The following is a 24,617-nucleotide window of genomic DNA, read 5'->3' as shown; positions in this document are numbered from 1 at the left end:
GAGGTTGTGTCATTGTATGTCTTTATGTAGATGATATGCTCATCATAGGTAGTAATAATGATATGATTAAAACTACTAAAAAAATATTGAATAAACATTTTGACATGAAGGACATGGGCATTGCTGATGTAATTCTTGGTATGAAAATTACCAAAACGTTAGATGGATATGCTTTGTCACAATCTCATTACATTGAGAAAATACTTGACAAATTTAGCAAAGATGATGATCATCTTGCTAGAACACCTGTAGATGTTAATTAGTATCTTTCTAAGAATGTACAGGAAAGTATTTCTCAATTAGAGTATGCCCAAATTATTGGAAGGTTAATGTACTTGATGAACTGCACTCGCCTAGATATAGCTTATGCAGTTAATAAATTAAGTAGATATACGAGTAATCCGGGAGTAGAACACTGGAAAGCAATTATAAAGGTTCTAAGATATCTCCGATTCACTCGTAACATTGGGCTGAATTATACTAGATATCCAGCAGTACTTGAAGGTTACTGTGATGCAAACTGGATATCGGATACTAAAGACTCGAAGTCCACCAGTGGGTATGTTTTTATTCTTGGTGGGGCGACTGTATTATGGAAATCTTCCAAACAGACTTGCATTGTTAGGTCTACTATGGAATCAGAATTCATAACTTTAGACAAAGCAGGGGAAGAGGCAGAATGGCTGCGCCACTTCCTTGAAGATATTCCAATATGGCCAAAACCGGTGCCTGCTATATGCATACATTGCGATAGTCAATCTACAATAGGTAGAGCACAAAGTCATATGTATAACGGTAAGGCACGACACATTCGTCGTCGACATAACACCGTGAGACAACTACTCTCTAATGGAATTATTTCCATTGAATATGTGAAGTCTAAAGACAACATACCAGATCCACTAACCAAAGGGTTAGCAAGAGAGTTAGTTGAGAATTCATCAAGGGGAATGGGACTGAAGCCTATTAAATAAGAGTTACCACAACGGCAACCCAACCTAGTTGACCAGAGATCCCAAGATCTAGGTTCAAAGGGACAACCGAGTTGTGAATGACTTAGAAGGATCACTGGGGAGTCCAACTCCTACCCATTTCTATAATGAAATAGTGATGTCTGCAGCGTTTTAGGTTAAATAAGATTTTAATGATTCTTATATCTAGGTAAACCTAGTGGAGTATGACAGGATATTCTTCATAAGAATTACCTATATAAGTGTGAACTGGGCCGGTTTTATGAGATTTGTGAAGGGCTAAAATTCTCTAGAGCACTCATGAAAGACCAGGTTGTTCAGGGCCAAAATGAGCACAATAGTGAGAACTAAACTGTGTCTGGGGAAATACTGTGTGAGTTCTATTGTCTTGGTTTACACAAACGGCTGAACAGTTCAAGACATCATGTTCACTGATTTGCTAGTAAATCCGATAGTGTCTCACAAGGGAAGGTTCAAAGCCAAAAGCTACTTATCCTTTGCAGAATATTTCCAATTTCTGTACTCTCTGTAATTAGATCATGTTGTTGTATTTTCTCTCCGTCAAATTCCGTTCATGTGGGGATTGTTGGAAAAATTGGTTTATATAGGCATATTTTGGGCCAACTTTGAGCCCAAAATTGAGTGGGCCCCAAACATCTTTTGGGGTGGATCCGAAGAGGGAAAGTGTTCCTTGTCGCGTGGCAAATCACACGGTGAAGACGGTTTGTCAAAACCATTTATGAGTGAATGAGAACATGACGTCGTTTTCGGGTTCGTGGAATAAGAAATTTAAAGAAGTAAATATGGGTTTCTTTGGAAAGGGATTGTCCCACATTGAAACTTTGAGAGAGTTTATTTGTGTATATAAGCTCTAGCCTACAACACTATAACACTTGGGTTGGGCCTCAAGGGGCACCCCAAGTTTGTTGAAGGGAGGAGTTATGGACAAAGTGAACCTTAGCCCAAACCACCACACACGTGCGCACGCTGCCGCCGCCCGTCTGTCTGGCTGAGCCGGGTGTGAGTTGTGGTTCGGTTTTAACTTTAATTTTTTGGACAAAATTCTTTTGAATTTATTTCAAAATTATTGCAGGAATTTATTTCAAATTTGAATTTGAAATTCAAAAATTTTGTTCATAATATTGTGCCTCTTTCAGATAAATTCCACAACTATTAAAACAGACCAAACAGGTCTTATCTGTTGAACCCAAACAGGTTTAATTTCGGACAGATTCAAAATTGAATAACTGCCCAGACAGGTTCAGCAACTGCAGCAGTTATCTGTTCAGTTCCTATTTGCACCTGTTCATTTGAATTCACATCTGTTCATTCAAATTTTGGTACCTGTTCGGACAGCAGCTTTTTGTGCCTATAAGTACATGACATTTCCAGCAGTCTTGGTACCCAAAAAAATTCAGTCTGCATTCTTTATATTGTTGTCCAACTTTTATTTAGTGCATTTTCCTTTATTCTAGTTTTAGGAAAATAACAAAGAGAGTATAGAACACAGGTTCTAGTTCGCCGAACAAATTTGTTTGAAGTGCTTCTACAAATTTGTGATTTGTAGATCATTGTATCCTGGGAGATAGACGTTACTCAACCGTAAGCATCGTAGCGGGGCGAATCTGTCTTAAGGACAGAGTGTCACACACTCGACTTGGTCTTTAATTATTTATTCGGTTCAACAAAATAAATTCTGTAAGTTTTATTTTATTTTGTTTGGATTATTTCAGTTTATTTTATTTACACAGAAGATTGTTCCAACACCTAGTTGGTAAGGGAATATGCTTCTCTCCTTACTGACCAGGGTTCGAATCCCCTACCACTCAAGTGGAAATCCGACGGTTTAGCTAGATCAGCTAGCTTCCCCCAGTTTGGCTTGCAAGGTTAGATCCTAAGGGAGCCTTGTAGGTGTTTTGGGTATTAAAAAAAAAAAATATATATATATATATATTGTTAATTGCAATTCTTTAAGCTAAAATTGGTTCATAATAAACCTATATTGGGGATTAGGTTTGTTTACCTGCACCATTTGCCCCAAGCCTAAAGATCATGCTTAACACATGTGATATATAAAAAGGAAATAGAATTTTGAAACGTAATCACATTTATGTATTTGCTCTTCAACATCAACTATTTTTAGCACCATATATATATAAATAAGGTTGATGTAGTTAAAATTGTCAATACAAACATACTATGTGTGAGACTGGATAGAGAGAGAGAGAGAGCCTGTGTAGTGGGCAATAATTTTTGATATATTGATTTTACTTGTTGATTTTTCCAATAATAGGTAGGCAAAGTTAAATATTTGAGAAAAATATTAATTATAATGTTTTTTTTGAGAATCAAAATTGTGTGACCAAACTTCATCACCGGCATAAATTGTGTGTTTTATTGCATAATAGAATAGATATATTATATATATACACATTTACAAAACAATTTAAGACCTCAACAACTGAGATAATAATACTATCAACGGAATATCACCGATCATATAAAACAATGGGGAGCTTACCAATAAGTCCCATATACAAAGTTTAAAACCCATCTAATCTCAAAACAAAACACTTGTTGCACTAATTAGTCTTATATATTTTTAATTGTTATCAAAAAATCTCTTTTTTTTTTTTTTTAATTTATAGATGCTATTATATCTCATTATCCTCAGACTTCTGTCAAACGGCCACCGAAGACTTGTCAGAATGTTCAACATCGCCGAGATGTCACTGGAGTGTTATGAACGTCAATGGAAGTTGCTGAAATGTATAGAACGTTCGTTGAATGTTAAGAACATCATTGGAGACTTACTGGAACGTTCATAATATTGCCTCCAAAAAAAGGAATAAATGGAGAAATTGTAGCGAAAAACATAGCAAAATGTGCTAAATATTGATAAATTAAAAGAAAAAAAAAATGTAACGACAAAAAACAGAAATAATGGGAAAAAACATACTATGTTATTTTTCTATTGATCAAATTGAAAAACAAGTTTTGTAACTGTAATATGTTACAGTTTTAAAGTAAAAATCTATTAAGCATTTATCCTTATTAATCAAACTAAAAAGCATGTTATAAAACTGTAAAATTTTATAGTTTTAAAAAATTTTATGAAACTGTAAAATTTTTCAGTTTTAAATCACGATTCATTCCAGCACAAAAAAAAAAAAAATAAAATATTGAAACTCTAAAATTTTACAATTTTCACCGCCTGTAACTAAAACTTGAAAAAAACTTGTTCAGAACTTGAAAATTTTCTCCATTAAAATAGAAAAATAGAAGTGTATAGCAAAGAAAATGTAGAAAAATTAAGAGATTGAAAGAGAGAGGCAAATATATAGAGAGGATTGTACTCCGACAACTATTTTTTGTTTAGATATAGTCGGATCTGATGTAAGTAGATCTACTTATCTTCTTCGTCGGAAACATATCTTCTTTACCGTCGGTGAGGGTGAAGTAAAGAGTCGGCGGTTGGTGGTGAATTTCAATCGATGGTAGTCTTCGATCGTTGGTGACTATATATCAAAAAGAGAATGAGAAGAAGTAAGATGTGGTTACCCGTTGACGATCACCAAAAATTACAAAGAGCAAAAGAGGTAGAGAAAAAAAAAAGAAAGAGAAGAAGAAAAAAATTATAGGACTTTTGAGTATAAACAAAAGGTTATGAGACTAAATAGGATACACGTTTCTCAAAGAAGATTTTTTGGTAATTTTCCCTAAATCAATCCTAATTTAATTTTTGATTCAAAAATTTATATAGTGAAAATAATGAGCTGGCACTACTACAAAAACATATAAAGATCACATTTTTTTGTGCGATATATGTTATTTAATTACACATTTTAAGTTTTATTAAAGTGTGATATTTTGGAGTGTGATTAAAAGGGGTCATTTTTAATCACACTTTTTAAGTGGGCTTAATAACATTTAGACCACACATTTTAAGTGTGATTAAAAATATTTAGATCACATCATTTAAGTGTAATTTATAACATTTAGATCACACCTTTTAAGTGTGATTAAAAATATTTAAATCACATCTTGTAAGTGTGATTAATAATTAATAAAATCTGTGATAAAAAAGGATTCGACATGTTGGAAAAATAATCAATATTATTTTTGTATGCACATTTGAAGAATGTAATATACACTATATACTATACTTTGAATCATAACCATATTGAATAGAATAACGTTATATATTTCATTAGTGAAAATTAAATGTTCAAAAGTATATACAAAGGAATTAAATAAAAAAATTTAACTGTGCTTACATATATTAAAAAATGAAAAAACTTAAAAAACTAAGTTCTTTAATTCTTGGACCATATTTTGCATCTCTCCAAGAAATTTCTGACCTGAAAAATAAAAACACAAATTAATCCAGAAACCGCTAATGCATATGAATAAACTAAAAAGTTAATTCAGCAAACCAAAATAGAAACATTAATCATTTCTGCTTGATCTTAATCCTTTTGGAAGTAACTTTCCTGTTAACAATTAGATGCCATAGCAGCTCAGTGTCAATGACATTGTAATTAGGAGGTCACTAATGAGCACAGTATTTAAAAATGATAAAATCTCAATACAGCTTGTGTACGATCTTTTTGTGAATGTATATTATTATTACTGTTGAACCATAATTCTAGGTACCCATAAATAAATAAATAAAAACTCAAAAATTTACTCTTTTTTTTGGGGGGGCGTACATACATTGCAGTTACTATTACCAGCAGCAGCAGGTTTTGGAGAAGCAGAGGCTGCATTTTCTTTTGCACCTTTGGAAAAAGAAGAGAAAACAGCTACCCATTTCATGCATGTCTGTCTACCAAAGAAAAAGTGCAAACACTAACAGCTGGCACAAGCGTATGAAAACTCATAAAGAAAATACATTATTATCTCAAAATACCTGGCCAAGCATTATAGCCTCTGCTTCAATTCCTCCAACTCCCCAGCCAGCAACTCCTAAGCCAGCAATCCAAGTAACAGTTCCTCAGAGAACGTGAACTGAGACACGCATTCTTAAGAATTACATGGATTTTGAAATCCAGCATGGTATATCCTTCATAAAGTTTAAATAAGAATTGGATGATCTCTACTATAAATGTTAACAACTAAACTCTACAGTACAAGTCATACACAGTGTGTGAAGATAGTATAAATTCTGATAGGGTACTGACCACCATAAAGTTTTTAGTTAAAATTAATTGTTCCTTCCAGATACATAAAAATTAACTCACCTTGAAAAAACTACTAATTACATCAAGACAACTCCAGTCCAAACCATAATAATCCAACAAGAAGCTTCTTTTGAGCATGTTTCGCATGTTTTCAACATTTCAAATATAAGTAGCATTGTAGCTCTTATGTTTCAACAGAAAATAATTCCTGGAATATATTTTTCCAAAAAACTATAAATATATTAGGTCAGACTAATTAAGATAATAAGGTAATATGAATAATGGAATAAAATTATAGAGTGTATTCAATCAACTTTAGGACTGTTTTATGCCTAAAATTTACTTCAGTAGTCTCAAGAAAGATTTATCAAATTTTTTTCCAAACAAAATGAAAAGGCCTAGGCACTTTTCAATTTATGGAAAACACAATTATGGTGTCAGGTCAGTTCTTTTAGCTAGAGTTTCTTTATCCATATTTTTCATATAAAGAAGTTAGGAACAAATGGTAGAACCCAATCGAGACTTAACAAGCCTTGTGTTTGTATCATTAAAATCAATCTACAAGAAAGTAATAACAATTCAAAAAGAATAGGCAAGAAATGTAAGAAGTGTACCTAGAACCTTTTTACTGCGTAAAATATCTCCATATATGTGATCCCCAACATAAAGAACCTATTAAATTTACAACATATTAAAAATTAAAACCATAATGTGGCCTTCTGGATTTAGAACCATAATCACATTAAAACCTAGAACAAGTAAAAATTAATTAAATGAAATAATGAATGAAAGACAAATTAAATTCCTCTCTAGTGAGGAAATGTAATAGTTAATGAACACATCTTAATGAGAAATGAATAAGTAATAACTAATTAAATGAAATAATGAATAACTAATAAGTAGTCAATGAATACATCTTAATGGAAAATGTAGCAGTCAAAGTGATGGCTTCTTGATAATGTCTAGAAACCATTTGAAAAACGGGGGGAAAAAAAATATAATCAACATGTTAACAAAATGCACCAGACACAGATACTAAAGGCAAAAATGCACCAGATTAGCAGATTAACATACTGCTGACTTGTTAGCAAAAATGCACCAGATTAACAGAACAACAGTAGGCACCAGAGCAGCAGTATGAAAACACAGATATACTAGATTAGCAGGAGCACCAGACCAAACACTAATGTAACAGTAGATACACCAATGTAACCATTACACAGATACAGAGGCACCAGATTAGCAGATTAACATACTGCTGACTTGTTAGCAAAAATGCACCAGATTAACAGAGCAGTAGTGTGACAACCCTCACCACTGATTAGTGCTAATCAATGATTAAGCATGTTAACTAACTGATTGATTGAAATTCTGAATTGATTGATTGAGTGTATTAGTTTAAATGCATGTCTATCTGTTTGACTGCTAAATTATCTGTTCGTGTATTATGTTTAAACTGCAAATTGAAAGCCTTATCGGCGGCCGAATTCGGAACCGATTAATGTTTTATGCTAATTGGAATTTATGTGATTTTATGGTATATTTAATTGAAATGTGATTTGGTATGATTAAATTAGATTAAATAGTGTTAAACTACACTAGTTATGTTTATTACCCTTTTGCCATCTAGTGGGGCACTTCACCAAATGTTGTTTGAAGCTTAGTCTTGCATCATTCCTCATTTCCTCTAAGACCAAAACGTGAGAGAGCTAGAGTGTTGGAGAAATTGGGTTCAACTAGAAACCTTGCTTGAATTTAGAAGCCTTGAAGAGGAGATTGCAAAATTAGACTCCCACACTTGAAATTGAAGGCATAAGGTAGGAGAATCACCTTCTTGATTGTTAAATTAAGTCATATATTGCACGGTTCATGGAAGTTTAGAGTTTAAAGTCTAGAATTGGTTAAGATTGTTGAATTGAGGCTTAAATCATGCATGCATGCGCATATCATGAAGTTTAGAGTTGTTTTCATGGAAATTATTGCATGCATGTTCATATTTTTGGTCTTGATCCATGAACTCACCATGTTTTGAAGTTAAACATTGCATTTGATCTTGTTTTGTGGCATTGGTGTTCCTAGGAACCCATGCATGTATTGAATTTGCATTGTTCTTCATGTTTATGAAAACTTCTTTGAATTTGTGTTCAATTGAACTACCTTTGGACTTTGATTTCTCAAATTGATCTTTGAAACATGTCAAATTATGAGTTTACAAATGTTTCCAGAAAATTAGTCCAAAAGGATCGAATTTGATGCTTCAAAGTTGAGTTTTGAGCTTGAGGTTCAAATCTGGAAATTCTAGATTTTGGACTCACGTTCGAGCGGGAAACTCCACGCTCGAGCGTACACACTGAGTTCATGCAGTCCGCTCGAGCGGGGAAAGGGACGCTCAAGCGGGAAATGCGTGTATCCAGTACTTTGCCCATGTTTACAGTCCGCTCGAGCGAGGGAATGCACGCTCGAGCGAGGACTTGTGTCTCACACTCGAGCGGGGATCGAGCGTCCGTCGAGTGTGAATTGCATGCATCCTGTACTTTTGCATGATTTTACAGTCCGCTCGAGCGGGGGAAACTACGCTCGAGCGGAGCTCTTTTGTCTGCATGTCCGCTCGAGCGGGGAAATCCACGCTCGAGCGGGACCCCCTATTTTTTGAAAATTCTGAAAAGTGTTTAAAAGTGCATCTTTGCATCCTCATTCCATCATAGGCATTCCTAGGCCTAGTTTAAGGCATCTTAATGAGGATATTGATATAGAATCACACCAAGGCAAATTAGGGATTAAGTTATTATTTTTCAACTGTGTAGCTTAGTGTGTGTTCGTTCTGTAACTGTGTAGGGTTGGCATCCGAGGATGCTCTAGCTTATTTGTAGCCCAGAACTCTGTGAGTAACAATGTTGTAAAGATATGTTCAATCATGAGTATTTTTTGAATGAGCAACTGTACCGCTTTCTGAAATGATATTTCTTACTGAATGAATGTTTGTCTTATTTGTGAACTGTATTCGTGGCATCCATAGCAATTTACTGTTATTGTACTGTACTGCTACTGTCACAGAGATCTCTGTCGGTTTCCATGTTTGGAACCACTACTGTTTACTGATATGATGGCCATCAACTGACTGTTCGGTCTGTTAAGACCTACTGTACTGTTTTGCTATTAGATGTACCACATATGACTATTATAGTTTCTGAATGACTGTTATGGCATGAATTATGAGCCACAAACTGAATGACTGATATACTGATAAATGACTGTTTTCAATATTGAAAGGACATTCATTCTTAACCTCTTTACGCATATGTTATTCACTGGGCTTTAGCTCACTGCTCATATATATATGTAGGTGTTCAGGCACCGGACCGTTGCTAGAAGCGTCAGGCTAAGCCCTTGTTCTGTCAAGCCAACCAACGTGCCTCACTGCGAGGTTCCAAGTGCTGCCAAGCTAAGGCTGCTTCAGAGTGTTTTAGTTTCTCCCTTTTCTGTCTCTGTTTTGTATAGACTGTATAGACTGTTACTGTACTGTTATGGTAGGGATTTTGGTCCCTAACCTGAATATCTGTATATGATGTATGTACATACTGTTATGGTTTGAATGTGTATATGTTTAAAAAGTCTTTTTGTATACAGACTGTCACAGCTCATTGGACATCTTTTATTATTGTTTTGGCTTCCGCCAGCCCCTGTACTCTGCATTACTGTTTTACTGTTAAGCAGGCCTTCGGTAATCTCGGATTACTGGCCGGTTACGGTGCTAAACCCATAGGGGCAGGTTTGGGTCGTGACAAGTAAAGCAGCATACAAAGGCACCAGATTAACAGAACAACAGTAAGCACCAGAGCAGTAGTATGCAACACAGATATACCAGATTAGATACACTAATGTAATGGCATATTAGGACACATATATAGTAGAACAAAGCACAGGTACACCAGAGCAGTTCACAGATACAGAGGCAAAACACACTTAACAGCAGAACAAACCTCTGAACTTGACTCTATACCCAGCAGTTTATGCAGATGACCAACATTGCCCCCTTGAAAATGTAAGTTCAAAAATATGACTAGCATATAAAATTATTATTCGAGAACCAAGTGAAATTTAGCAACATAGAGAAAATGCCCATAACCAAAAGCACGCAATACAATGTCCAGGAATTTTACAAGGTAGATTTATAATAGAAATAACTTATTACCTGGAACACTTTACAACTCTTATTCAAGCTCTTTAATGGTAGTCTTAAAGCACCTCCCACCTAGGTAATAGAAGATGAAATTGTAAAAACACAAAACAAAAGAAGATAAGGATGCTGTAAACTTTAGAAGAACATAGGACATGTAAACCAACCTGAGGCATAGGAGTACCATTATCAGTATTAAGAAGCATCCGAGACGCAGGCTCAACCTCAAAAAGATTGGCACGGTTTTCATCATGGAAAAGACTTTGTTTTGCACTGTAAAAAAGAACTAATGCTTCCTTAGATATAGCTTCAAATTTTAAAGTTCAGTAGTCCTAAAATTAGGAAAGCACATTAAAAACTAGCATCCAACTTGGCAATTGGTCCTATCCATCATACCTGTCAACACTCTGATAGAAATGACTCACTTTTCACCTAGTTTTTGGCATATATATCATATAACTTCTCGTGAGAAAAAAGGATTTAAACCCATTTTAGAACTCATTACCATAGGTTGAAACAATACACTCTTCATAGCTCTAAGGCATCTAACTCATACGTTAAGTGTAGACTATATAAATAAAGAAATAAAAATGAGAACAACCCCAGCAATTCTACCTATAGCATGTAAGTTTTAATAGGTTTTATTATTTTGAGAAGAGAACAAAACCTGCCAGTGGTGACCACATTGAAGAATCGGAGCCACTCAAAATTCAAAGTGGAACAACTATCCGATGTTTGGGGTCCACAGAGAAAATTCATTACGATGTTTGTGTAGTCCCATAGACTGCAACATATATAAGTGAGATTCTTAATAATGTTAGTTCTTGCAAAAAACATAGCCTACTTCTGAAAACTAATACCTTCAAGTTTAATACAAACATAACAATTTTAGGAGAAGAGGGAGGAGGAGGTAAGATCACACAAACAAAATCAACCTATATAGTGGAATAAAAAGCAAAATAAGATTCTCAAATCCATATGTATATTCAGCATCAAGAAAAATCATTTCAAATGTGATTGATAAAAAAAAGAATCACAGCCTGAAATGTACGTATGATGTAGAGAAAAATGAACCTCCCAAAAAGGTGCAAACATGTTGGAATGAAAATCACATACGTATCGAGTGGTTCCCAATATGTATCGGTTCATAACAAATTTACCATTTATACAATCGATTCACAACCAATATGACCAGTTATAAAGCTCTCTTTTATTACTATTTTTTTTATTACTTCTAGAATATCCACTACAACAATACTTGATTCCTAATATGTATCGCTTGATACTCTTGATACTGTTGTGTAGTGATTGATACTAATATGTCTAACCATAGTGCTATATAAAACCATGCATTCTATATTGGAAGTTGATTCGCTTTTTTTCATGTTAGAAATTTCAGCCTACAATATCAACAACAAGCCATACAGTGACAAGAAGCAATGGAAGGGGAGGACAAGGTATTGCCAGTGAAGGAAAGAAGAAAAGATCTGAAGATAATTCAGAGACACCCACAAAGAAGCTTAAGCATGACACTTCTTCTACACTCTCATCTTCAAAGGTATATATATACATATATGTTTAGTTTCATTTTCAGAATTTATTTATTTATTTTTCCAAAAAAGAAAGACTAGTTTTGTAAATTTGTTTTTCTGTGGTTTATTTTTGTTAAACTAATTTTTAAAAAATAAAAAACAGATTATGAAAACAAACCAAACATAACGAAATAAATTTGTATATGACAAAAAATCTCAAGCAGCATATCACCAAAATTTATTATTAATATATACATTTTTTAAATTAATAGATGCAGGTCACAAAAGTCAAGCTTGGAGACAAAATCACAGCCCTCCAACAAATTGTGTCGCCATTTGGAAAGGTTATAAACATAAAAAGCACTTAGACTTGTCCAATAATACTCTGTGTTATTTCATTAAGCTTTATCGTTATTATTACTTATTTTTAATTTTGATATTGATATTCATTAGTATATTAATTAATACTATTTGACGTGGGCAATATTCATTGGATCGGTTTTTCAGACGAATACGGCGTCGGTGTTGGGGAGGCAATTGGATATATAAAGTTCCTACAAGAGCAAATCCAGGTGAAAGCAATTTCTATATTATCTTCCTTAATCATAAAAAATTAATATTAAGGCAAATGTAGACCATTATTTATTAATAATAATAATAATAATAGTCACTGAAATAGGTGGTAGGAATTATAACCAAATCATGATTATTTAGAATTACATAGGCCAAATTAAAGTGGATACATGATGAAAGCACTAGCATCTAAATTATAAATAAATTTAAAAAAAAAAAAAGTTCAAAAATTGTTGATTTATTCTACATGATTGTAATTGAGTCACAAACAAAATAAGGGGGATTTTTTGTTCCAATCTTTGAAGGTTTCTCCCCTTTGGTCCATCTATAGAGATGAGTAAGGAAAACTTACAGCTTCAATCCAGTGTTGGAAAGCCAATTTTTGTGCTTTGGTGTCTTTGGACAAACCCTTACCAACCTACCCAACACAATTAACATGATAATCTTAAATCACTTCGTTGAACACATAATAATATAATACTACTTAATTATTAGATTAATTGGTATTTTAAAAAAATTATTACAGATTCATGAAAGTTTTTAAAAAGAGTTTGGTTATTAATGATGTAAAAGTTTACCATAGATGATTTTATAATTATTTTTAGAAATTACACTAAATTGGGGAAAAAATTTAGAAGAAGAGGAAGAAGCAGATGACCTTGGAAGCATTCAACCTGACTCGACTCCAGCAAGAAGCTGCGGTCTCTGGTTTGGAGAAATTGAAGAATGTAATCGTACTGTGATGCAACCGAGCATAATCGATCGCTTGCCACCTTCAAAAGCATATATAAACAAACACATTTACTGTAATTGATTTGAGCTTATACATATATACATACATATTAAAAAAAAAAATCAAAACCCCCAACCAGAAATCGTTGAATCAAATGCCCTAATTCAAAAACCTAAACCAGAAATCGTTGAATTAAAATCCAAATAGTTTAATCAAATGCCCTAATTTAAGAAGGGAAGGGTTTCAGAAAAGAAAATAAACAAACTTTAGGTTTAGAACCTTACCAAAATTGCAGGTCTTTCCCAAGCCAATGAGTTTCGAAAGGTTGTAAGGGAAATGAAGAGCACCATCTATAGCGAAGAGGGTGGGTGTCTATTGGGGAAGAGGATCTGAATTCGGGGAAGAGGAGGAGACACAAAGGTTGTGCCGATGAGGTGTTTATCGTTCTGAGAGAGAGAGAGAGAGAGAGAGAGAGAGAGAGGGACACAGCGTAAATCACAAAAGAGAGAAGAAGAAAAGAAGAAACTGTTGCGCGTGTGTGATGGGTGGGAACTCTCTAATGTGTAAAATGATCTCAGCCATTTATTTGTCGTTTGGAAGGATCTGTGGACCATTCTAATCAATTATCAATGATATATATTTTCATATAAAGGATCAATTATAAAGGATATATATTTCCTTTTGGTTAGAAGTAGTCAAAGAGTTAAATGTATTTTGAAATATATTTTTTTTATAATTTGTGTTTTGGTGTTGGGGCCTTTTTTTTAAAAAAAAAAAATGAGAATTGTATATTTTATATAAAAATCAAATTGAAATATTTTATACAAACACACCTGCTTAGGGAGTATGATTATATATATATATATATATATATAATCACACTTATTTAAAAAATGTGATTAAAAAGTAGTAATGTCTATATAATCACACTTTACTTAGAAGGTGTGATTAAAAAATATATACACAATCACACTTTAATTAGAATGTGTGATTAAAAAATATATATATATAATCACACTCATTTAAAAAGTATGATTAAAAAGTAGTAATGTATATATAATCACACTTTAATTAGAATGTGTGATTAACAAATATATAAATAATCACACTTTAATTAGAACATGTGATTAAAAAAAATATATATAATCACACTGATTTAAAAAGTGTGATTAAAAAGTAGTAGTGTATATATAATCACACTTTAATTAGAAGGTATGATTAAAAAATACATAAATAATCACACTTTAATTAGAATGTGTGATTAAAAAAAATATATATAATCACTTATTTAAAAAGTGTGATTAAAAAGTAGTAGTGTATATATAATCATACTTTACTTAGAAGGTATGATTAAAAAATACATAAATAATCACACTTTAATTAAAATGTGTGATTAAAAAATATATATATAATCACACTTATTTAAAAAGTGTGATTAAAAAGTAGTAGTGTATATATAATCACACTTTAATTAGAAGGTGTGATTAAAATATATTTTAGGCAAGCTGATGTGTCTTTTACTCACCCTTTTTTTTTTCTTCTCAATTTGTGCCCTTTTTTGTCACCATATGTAACCAACCCATCTTTTCGGTTTGAATTTTTTCACGCACTCCTAAAAGATACCTCCAATGGGTCTTCCATTCTTTCTATGGAGGCCATGAATTTGTTGAAGGTAGCTCAAACTCTTATTTTAAAGCGGTGCTCTTTGTAAATTAAAGTATATATTAATATGCATTATTAATTAATCTTCTTTGCTAATATCGTTTTGTTTGGTTATTCACTCCACAAGAAAAATAAAATAAATTAGTTTGGTTCAAAATAATTTTTAATTGATTTGAGGAAAAATATCAAATAATTGAGAAATGAAAAAAACTAATAAAAAAATTAATATAGTAAAAGTGAAGCAAGTGCATGGGCGACCGAAAACTAGGCCAACTTTTCTATTTTCTTCTTTACTGGTCAATATGAGATTAATTATAAATATAAGAATAATTATATCAAATTAAATAATTACAATTCAATTATATATAATTAAAAACCCAACAACCGTTCCAACAAAGAACTTATAATGAGAGAAAATAAGCACCTCAACGCAACAAAGGACCCTCCTAATGCCAAATGAGAGACAGTCAATATTTGCAATTAGTTTTTTCACTTTCTATTTATTTTTCAGAAACAAAAATCTGCGAACCAAAACTAAAAATTTATTTTTTGCAACCACGGTGATTAACTAATTACAGCATGTTTTAATTCTTAATAACCGTAATTATCATTCGCTGCATGATATGGTATGAGTTTGATATGTTCTAAACAAACACAAATATCAAAATTATTAGGTTTGGGGTTGACTTATTTTTTGCAGCCATGGTAGTGTGCATGATTAATTAATTACAACATGTTTTAATTCTTAATAACCGAAATTATCATTTGCTGCATGATATGGAATGAGTTTGAAATGTTCTAAGCAACCACAAATATCAAAATTATTTGGTTTGGGGTTGATTATTTTAGTTAGCAGTAGCAATCTATGTACTATTTTTATGACATTATTACTTATTAGTGTACCAACATATGTTATGATATCATTATTGATTCCACCCATTATATAAATTACAAATATTAAAATTTTTTAAAATTATGCTACATCATCTGTTAGTACATTAATTGGTATATAAATTGGTATATATTATATTATTCATAATATATTTATGTCTTGTGGTAGATAATGTATCAATTATTATTTATTTTTGAATAAAAGTTAGCTCTAAAAGTAATTGGAAAAAAATTAAAACATGAAGGGACAAAATTCAAAATTCAAAATTAAAAAAAAAATAAAATTCAAGAGTCAAAGTAAAAAAAAAAGGAAAATTTGAGGGGGCAAAATATGGGATGTGTTTGGTTGTATTTTGTAATATATTTCTATCTCTTTATTTGTGTTTGACGTTTGTTTACGGTTTTTAAAAGTTAATTCCACATTCAATTTTAAAAACTGTCCAAGGCAAAAAAATTTGGGCTAACTGGTCGTCCCATCAGTTGACCGGAACAGTAAGTTTTTTTTTTTTGGTGGCATTTGACCCATGTTAATTTTTATATATTCAACTCCTATTCTCAAATCATATTTTTATGTCTTGTGATAGATAATGTATCAATTATTATTTATTTTTTAATAGAAGTTAGTTCTAAAAGTAATTGGAAAAAAAATTAAAACATGGGTTATGATTGAGACCCTCTCCAATCACCTCCCCACCACCGCCCCCCCCACACACATATGCGGGTGGTGATTGGAGGAGAAGGGGAAAAAAAAAAAAGAAGCAAAATTGGCCAATCATGTTGAGAGGGGGTCAAGGGGGTAGGGGGAAAAGGGGGTCCGAGTCATTATTGTTAAAACATGAAGGGACAAAATTCAAAATTTAAAATTAAAAAAAAATAAAAAATTCAAGAGTCAAAGTAAAAAAATAGCAAAATTTGAGGGGGCAAAATGTAGGCTGTGTTTGGTTGTATTTTGTAATATATTTCCACCCCTTTATTTGTGTTTGACGTTTGTTTATGGTTTTTAAAAGTTAATTCCACATTCAATTTTGAAAACTCTATTTAAGACGGAAAAATTTGAGCTAACTGGTCATCCCACCAGTCGTCCGGCCAGTTGACCGGAACAGTAAATTATTTTTTTTTGGGCATTTGTTAATTTTTATATATTCAATAAAAAATATTTTCTGAATTTTTTAAAAATTTTATAAGTTTTAAATAGAATTTTAAGTTGTGTATTTGGTTATGAGTTATAAGTTTTTGTATCAAATATCATATGTCACATTAAAAATTTCCTACTCAATTCAAAATTCATTCACTAAACAAATTTTCCACAATGAAATCATAATTTCAAAACTTACAAACTCAAAATACAACTCTTATTCTTAAATCATATTTAAAAAACTCCACTAAATACCACCATAATTTACCTATTTTTTTAAGGATAATTCTACTTGCACCATCCTTCTATCACATTAGAGCATCTCCAATGCACTAGGCATATCATACTTGTTAGTTAAAATGCCTAGTGTGATTCACTTTTTTCAATTCCAACGCACTAGGCATATGATTAGGCATTTTGGCTCAACTCATATTCACTAGCTACATGTAGCTAGCCTTCAACGCTAGGCAAAATGTATTCAATCATTAGGATCATTTCCCTCCATCTTTGTTGTTGACGTGGCATTCTATAAAATTAATAGTATTTGGATTAATAGCAAAAATAAAGAGTATGGTTGGAGTAAAAACATAAAACAGTTGATAGGCAAAATAAAATATATACTTTATAGTAATATTTAGATAGGTAAAATGTCTACTACCGTTGGAGATGCTCTTACATATATAATTTACTTATTTTTTATTACAATCTTGTTCTTATTTAAAATTACCAAAAAATCGCTCAAACCCAAACCCTAACCTTTAATTTCTAACCCTCCCAAGGTTTTCACCACCATTGTCATTGCCGTCGTCGTCGGCAACCCACCTTCAATCTCCAGTGACTTCACCACCTTCGGCCACTAACCTTTAACCCACTCTCCTCTACCAGCGACTCTTTCTTCCACGAACGACCTTTCACCTTCACCTAATGGGAGCTCAGCCCGCAATTGCGACCCAATCCTACCACTATCATGACCCAGTTTCGTCCCCCATCTCTACCATCGACACTTTGCTCCACCTTTCATCACCCCAGCACGACCGGAGCCTTTCTGATTGCTCTCTTCAATCGCTGACAAAGCACGAAAGAGAGCACCACAACCTATCGCAAACATCCTAGCCACCTACTCTCGTCATCACGACCCAACTATTACCTTCTTCCATTACCAACATATCAAGGGGGAGAAAGAAAGAGAACCCAAAACTCGAAAATAAGAAGAAGAAGAAGAAGAAGAAAAAGAAGAAGAAGAAGAAAAAAAAAAGAAGAAAAAGAGAGGGAAGGTGAAGAGGGGTCATAGTGGTCGAAAGTTGTAGGGGTTGATCGCTGGTATAGAAGGTGTTGGCTGTCGGAGGTGGCGGTCAGAGTGGTACTAGAGGTAGTGATTGGGAGTGAGGAAGGGTTTGGGTTTGAGAAGATAAGGGCAAGTTGGGTATTATTGTAAATGTAATAAGAAGAAAGTAAAATTATAAATGGTAAAAATTTCCCCTTTTAAAGCAAACTTCAGTAACTTGATTCAATTTGACTGTCAGTACCAATTGCCTTGCGGCCAACAAGTTTAAACATTGGAAACTATATGGTTCGGCCCAAACTCGAGATTCTAGTAGGCCCATGTTCATGGTCGAAGACACTAGCAACGATATTGATGTACACCGCCCCTGACCCAATTATATTTATTTAATATATTTTTATGTACTATATAATATCTAATTTGTTTTTTTGATATAATAAAATTTATATTTATTTATCATCTTGTATCTTTTAAATCTTATTAATCATAAATAATTATCAATAATATATTATACTATTTCTAATATTTTTTAATATCTTTATTTTTAAAGTTACAAATGGGACACTACAAACCCGTTTGGTTGGCATTCTTATCTTCAATCTTTCGCTACTATGCTATTTGGTGACTTTGAAACATGATTTAGGGGTTGTTTAGGATGACCTAAATAAGTGTATTTTTTGTCTTTTTATAAAAAAATATGTAGAAAAGTAGAGAAATGATGTGATGAAAAAAAAATAAAAAGATAAAAAGATAGATTATTTGAAACTTCCCAAACTTAGCCTTAGTATCAAGGGCGTCACAAATTAAATGTGATTTACATATATAGTGGAACTTATCCCTCTATGTTGCTTCTTTTCTTTTATCTAACATTTTGGCCCAGTTTATTTTCAGTGGTAGAATGGAAGAGATTGATAGTGAGGGGATTAAATAAAATTGTATTTGTTTTGATGATAGTTGTTAGTGTAGGGATTGTTAAATTATTTTTTTATATAAAATAAATATAAAATAATATAACAAATAAAAAAATACAAAAACATTAATGTTTTAAAAAAAAATGCCCAACATGTAAAAAATTTTAAAAAAATAAAAAAAAACAAAAAAGTTTCCAGAAAAAAATAAAACAAATAAAATAATGATTTTTACTTAACAAAAAAATACAAAAAATTAAATATTAATGTTAAAAAAAAAAATGCCCAACATATAAAAAAAAAAATTTTTCTAGTCTCCCGGACTATTTTTCTAATACCAAGTCTTGAAAACTCATCCGAATCCTCTTGGGGAGGCCCATCATAATTCGGAACTCACTATCAATTCCCTTCCTATCTCTCAAAACAAACACAATATTAGTGAGTCTCACCTCACTACCAATCTCAATCCCTCTTCTAACTCTATAAATAAACGGGGCCTTTAAGTTGATGTTTGGAAAGACGACATGGAGAGATACAATTGGTAATTGGTGTGTGGTATAGTCATGTGAAGCCCTAAATAATTTTCCACCAAGTTTAGAGCCGCCAATGTTCCCAACTTGGGCCATTGGGCTTAGACGATGGACCCATGGTGTGTGGCATACGTTTCACCAAGAATTCAAAAAACAAAATACACTTAGTATTGGGAAAATTACAAATCAGTGGTGTTAGAAAAATAATTATAAAATCATTGAAAAGATTTAATATCGATAAATGTTTTCAATAATATATAATTATTTTTTTAAAAATGACTTGATTTTGAATTTCTCCTTTAGTATTTACGATTCTTTATCTCAAAGTTAGTATTTCCTCCGTCTTAAAATATTAATTCCTTTTTAAAAATCAATGACTAAATAATATGAATTTCTTATTTTGCTATTATTTTAAATTCATTAACATTAATATTTTTGAAATGTAATAATTGTATTACCGATGAGTAATTTTAAAAAGTTAATATTTTTAAAGTATAATAAGTGTACTATAAAAAAAAAGTTAAATTCCTCAAAAGAAATTAATATTTTTGGACAGAAGAAGTGCAAATTACTCATTTGTCCCATAATTAGATGCTACACCAAAAAAACAAAAAAGAAAAAAGAAAAAAAGAAATTGTTGTTGTATTACCTCTATTTATCATGACATGAATGTCGAGACAAATAAGATGCACAGTTTAATCATACATGAAGATAATCGAGAGGGTAAAATAATAACTCTGATATTATGAAAGAAATTCAAACACTAAATCCAAAATAAATTGGTAGTAGGTTGAGAAATCTGTAGGCTATATAAACTATGTATGAGTAGGGCTGCAAATTGATAGAACTGTTCGTGAACAGGTTCAGGCTCGGCTCAGTAAAAGCTTGTTCGAACTCAGTTAGTTAATTTTTTTTTGTGTTTGAGCTCGAGTTCGTTAACTTTTTAATAAACAAGCCCAAACATTCTAAAATTCGACTTGTCAGCTGGCTCGTTTAATATTTATTATTTATATATATTAAATAATATAAAAATATGTATAAAAAAATAAAATAAATATGTTATATATATATTTAAAAATATAAATGTAAATAATAGTTAACTGTAGATAGTACATCTATATGATAGTGGTAGTAGATATTATTATTTTGGTAAAGTATTAACTTTTTTTATTTATTTATAATGTTTATATATTGTGTGTATAATTATATAATCAAAAATTTAATTACAACTTTAGTTTTATACACAAGTATAAATTTATAAATTTTTTGACTCGTTAAGATTCGTGAACAGGCTCGAGCTTGAGTCAAGCAAAAGCCAACTCGGCTTGAGCTCGGTTTGTTAAATTTTTATTGAGCTCAAGCTTGAGTTCGAGTTCGTTAAAATTTTAATAAATAAGTCTAAACATATTAAAACTCAGCTCGACTTGACTCAGTTCGTTTATAGCCCTATGTATGAGTGATTTAGAGATACAATGTGAGAAAAAATTATTTTTAAAAATAATTAGATTCCATTTTCATGTTATGAGCCGAACTGATAAAAAAAAAAAAAAAAAAGAAAAGAAGAGGAAGAAGAAGAAAAAAAAAGACCATAAGGAGACACATTCATAAAAATAAATTTTTTGTTTCACTTTATAAGAAAGTCACAAGTATAATTAAGAATAATAAATAATAAAAAAAAAACACATGAAGAAGTAACCAATCACACCCCTCCAATTTTATAACTTGATAAACCCCTCAATATAATCATAATTTTGAAATACAAAATGACAAGAATAACCCAAACTTAGAACAACGAGCATACACAATCAAAACAAATAACAAAATGAGACTTTTGATAGTCCCCTCTCCCTTCACTCACTCTTACTCTTCTTTTCATTCTCTCTCCTTCAGTTTTTCTATCTCTCTCTTCTCTCTCTTCAAAACTATATATTTATCATCAATCCAACAAGTTTACGAACGAAACTGTTCAGTATTATTTTATGCAATTAATTTTTTATCCATGGACTTCTTAATATATATATATATATATATATCAACCCCACCATTGGTGCACAGCAACACCCTCATCCCTTAACCTTCCATACAAAGCCAAGCATTCCCAATATGCCCTTCTACTACTTTTGCTCTTCCCACTAAGTCCTTGATGCTTACACTCCAAGAAAAGCTCATCCACCAACCCTAAAACCTTATTTTTTACCATCTCCTCCACTGTTTCAGCCTCAGCCTTCATCACTACATACTCCTCTTCCCGCACATTCTTCTTTAACCAATCCGACATCCCCATTTGGGGCAACGACAACTCCTTTCCAGAGGATGATGACGATGATGAATCTTCCGGTACAGTCTCAATCTTGTACATCTCAAAATCCTTGTTCCTCGTTGGATAATGCTTCGCAAACCATCCTGCATCACCAGCAGCTCCATCCTTTTCTGGCAAGCCCACATCGATGAAAACATGACGTGGGTAGCTTTCAAGTGAATCGCCCAATAAGTCCGGTAGGTACCTTGTTCGTTTAAGGTACGTTTTAGATTTACCAGAAGCCGCTCTCGGTGGTTCGAGGAGTACATCCTCGAGGTTATTAAGGGCTGCCTTCTTTGCCTCTGATGTGAGACCGCATAACTTCCTTTTCTTAGGTGAGTTTGTATGGGGATAGCTGATTTTTCGCATGGCAACAATGGTGGAGTCAAATCGGCGCAAGTAGACAATTTTATAGTTGGATGGCTTGTGAAATCCCAACGAAGGGTCCTCACTGAGTTGGATCGTGGCAATACCTCCTACCTTGAGAGTCCTGTCAATGAATTCTTCAATTGCATGAAAGCCATGCGTGAAAGCAAAGTCGAAAGTCTCGTCTGGGATCGAGCTTTGTCGCTCTGAGTCTGAATATGAGATCAAATCCATTTCATTTTGGCTAATAATTTGAGAATTGTAAATGGCTTCGTCGTTGCCACTGCCAACTAACAAGGCTCTACCACCCACTTTCAAAAGGCCTTCGTTTGCCAAATCGTGAAAGACTAAGGGCAACAGCTCTAGATTAATCGAATCAAATGCAGCTTGATCTGCCTCAGAATTAGTTCCGTAAGAATTTAAAGACAATTTTCCAAGTATCGAGCTAAACCATGGCAATGCAACAATTACCAATGCCAAAAGAATGGTCCTTGTCATCAGTTTCAAAACCCAAGAATGAGGCAATCGAATTATCAAGAAATGCGTATAAGTATTCATATCAATGTCATCTTTATATTGGTTATTGACTTTGTTGTGGTGTTTAGTTCGAAACCCATGAATCAAATCCATGGCTATAAATCTCATGTTGATGGGAAAAGTGCAAAATGGGGAAAAAAAAAATGAGCAAGCAAAGAAAAAGTATCACAAACTATATTAGAGAGTATTGAAAGAGATCCTAGAAAAAAGAAGAATAGAATGTTAATTGCAAGAGCTAGCGTGAGAGAGGGAGGTGGGAGTGGCAGCGAAAGGGGAATGAATTATTAGCGAGTGCAAAACCTGGATGCGGTGTGATTCCCACCCACAAGGGCAACACGATTACTTTGCAATCTTGACCATAAAAACATCAGTTGGTTCATCCTTTGCGCCTCCATCTCGAAACTCCCTTTAAGTTACCCAGTTCGATGAATTTATTTCGCAATGACAATTTTCGTTGAGTTTCCTAATTAGCGATACATTAGAAAAAGCCCCATCAACGTTGTCATCATCGACCTGGGAAAGGAAGTTGGAGAGAGGTGTTTCTTCTTCTTTTTTTGGTTTTTTTGGGGTATGATTTTTTTTTCTTCTAAGCAATCTAAATTATATTGGAGAGGGGTGTGGATGTGAATGAAGAGAGAGGATTTACGGAGGAGAGGGTATAGAAGAGATGCAGTTAAAAAAAGAAAGAGAAACGTATGGTTGGTCCTCCGAGAAGTTCTCTCAGCGTTTGTTTTTCAATAATACGCGTATTTGAATTATATATATATATATATATATGTTGACTCTAGTAATATTGAATTATTATTTTTATTTATCAAACTGTTCAAAATTGATAAATCACCTCTCAATCATCAAATTACGTAAAAAATTTAAATATAAAATTACAAAAGTATTGCGTTTGCATTCACCGTTGAATACGTAAAGAGGTGTGTTGGATTGTTTGCTAGGGTTTGTGGCTTTGTTCTAAGGCCAACTATTCTTATTATTGGTGTGTTTGTTTGGACAGACTGAATAAGGAGAAATTGTAATTTATTAGATTGTAATCCTAAGATTCATAGTCCAGGGATTATTTGGTTAGATAGAATATGTATTTCATGTTTGTTTAGTTATGTGTTTAGATGTTAGGAAATGACTATTTAGTTGGATATGATATGAATCTTATGTTTGTTTGAGATATTATTGAGAATGATAAATGCCCAAATAACTATTTTACCCTTTTCAATTATTTACTAAGTAATAGCAATATTAAACATATCTGTAATATTTTAATTATTTTTAGCTAGATTAAATAAAAATTTAATTTATTTTATTTTTTACACAATTATATAAATTTAATTTTTTTAAATTTAAATAAATAATATCAATAAAAATATATGTTATTTTTTTTAATCAAAATTTTAAATAAATTTATTTAAAAATAATAATAATTAAATAAAACATTTATTAAAATTTAAATAATGAAATTAAATAAAATATAAACAAAAATTTAAAATAAAACATCAATAAAATATCTATAAAAAATTATTTAAAAAAATTAAATAAATAAAACATTAATAAAAATTAAATTAAATTATTTTATTTTATTTTTAAATTGAGACATTTAAATTTTATTGACTTTTACTAAATATAATACATAATTAAATAGTAGAGGGTCAAAATGGTCATTTCATCACCTAATCTCATATCCCCCTTATCCTCCCATTTGTGTCCCAACCCCCCCTCCATGGGACACAATAGTCCAACACATTTAGAACTAATAGTCTAGAATAAAAATTTTAAACTAAACAACGGACTATTAGCCTGGATAGACTATTAATCCAATCCTATTACTCAATCCC

The 24,617-nt window shown here is 32.2% G+C and overlaps 2 protein-coding genes across 13 annotated transcripts; both read right to left on the bottom strand.

Moving 5' to 3' along the window:
* Positions 1-4,381: 4,381 nt before the first annotated feature.
* LOC114286511 (uncharacterized) lies at positions 4,382-13,707 on the bottom strand. 12 transcript variants are annotated; one of them, XR_014365023.1, is made up of 11 exons: positions 13,454-13,707; positions 13,095-13,209; positions 12,789-12,854; positions 10,999-11,115; positions 10,499-10,604; positions 10,347-10,406; positions 6,769-6,826; positions 5,884-6,036; positions 5,688-5,799; positions 5,249-5,332; positions 4,382-4,489 (listed from the first exon to the last, which is right to left on the bottom strand). XR_014365023.1 is itself a non-coding variant. In XM_082921720.1 (11 exons), exons 2-10 carry the CDS (start codon positions 13,103-13,105, stop codon positions 5,288-5,290), a joined length of 627 nt encoding a protein of 208 aa, XP_082777846.1. In that variant the 5' UTR covers positions 13,106-13,209; positions 13,454-13,707; the 3' UTR covers positions 4,386-4,489; positions 5,249-5,287. The 12 variants fall into 12 exon arrangements, 7 of the variants coding, with proteins under 7 accessions (XP_082777846.1, XP_082777848.1, XP_082777849.1 ...); XR_014365020.1 differs by having other exon boundaries at positions 5,884-5,939; XM_082921720.1 differs by having other exon boundaries at positions 4,386-4,489; positions 5,688-5,795; positions 5,884-5,939.
* A 7,562-nt stretch (positions 13,708-21,269) lies between these two features.
* LOC114286508 (uncharacterized) lies at positions 21,270-23,489 on the bottom strand. Its single transcript, XM_028229677.2, has one exon. It carries the CDS (start codon positions 22,885-22,887, stop codon positions 21,610-21,612), a length of 1,278 nt encoding a protein of 425 aa, XP_028085478.1. The 5' UTR covers positions 22,888-23,489; the 3' UTR covers positions 21,270-21,609.
* Between the last annotated feature and the right edge of the window lie 1,128 nt (positions 23,490-24,617).

Source organism: Camellia sinensis, chromosome 3 (genome assembly GCF_055761805.1).
Source record: "Camellia sinensis isolate YWXY chromosome 3, ASM5576180v1, whole genome shotgun sequence".
NCBI lineage: Eukaryota > Viridiplantae > Streptophyta > Magnoliopsida > Ericales > Theaceae > Camellia > Camellia sinensis.
Note: the sequence above shows the minus strand (reverse complement) of the source record. Positions and strands in the feature narration are given on the sequence as shown.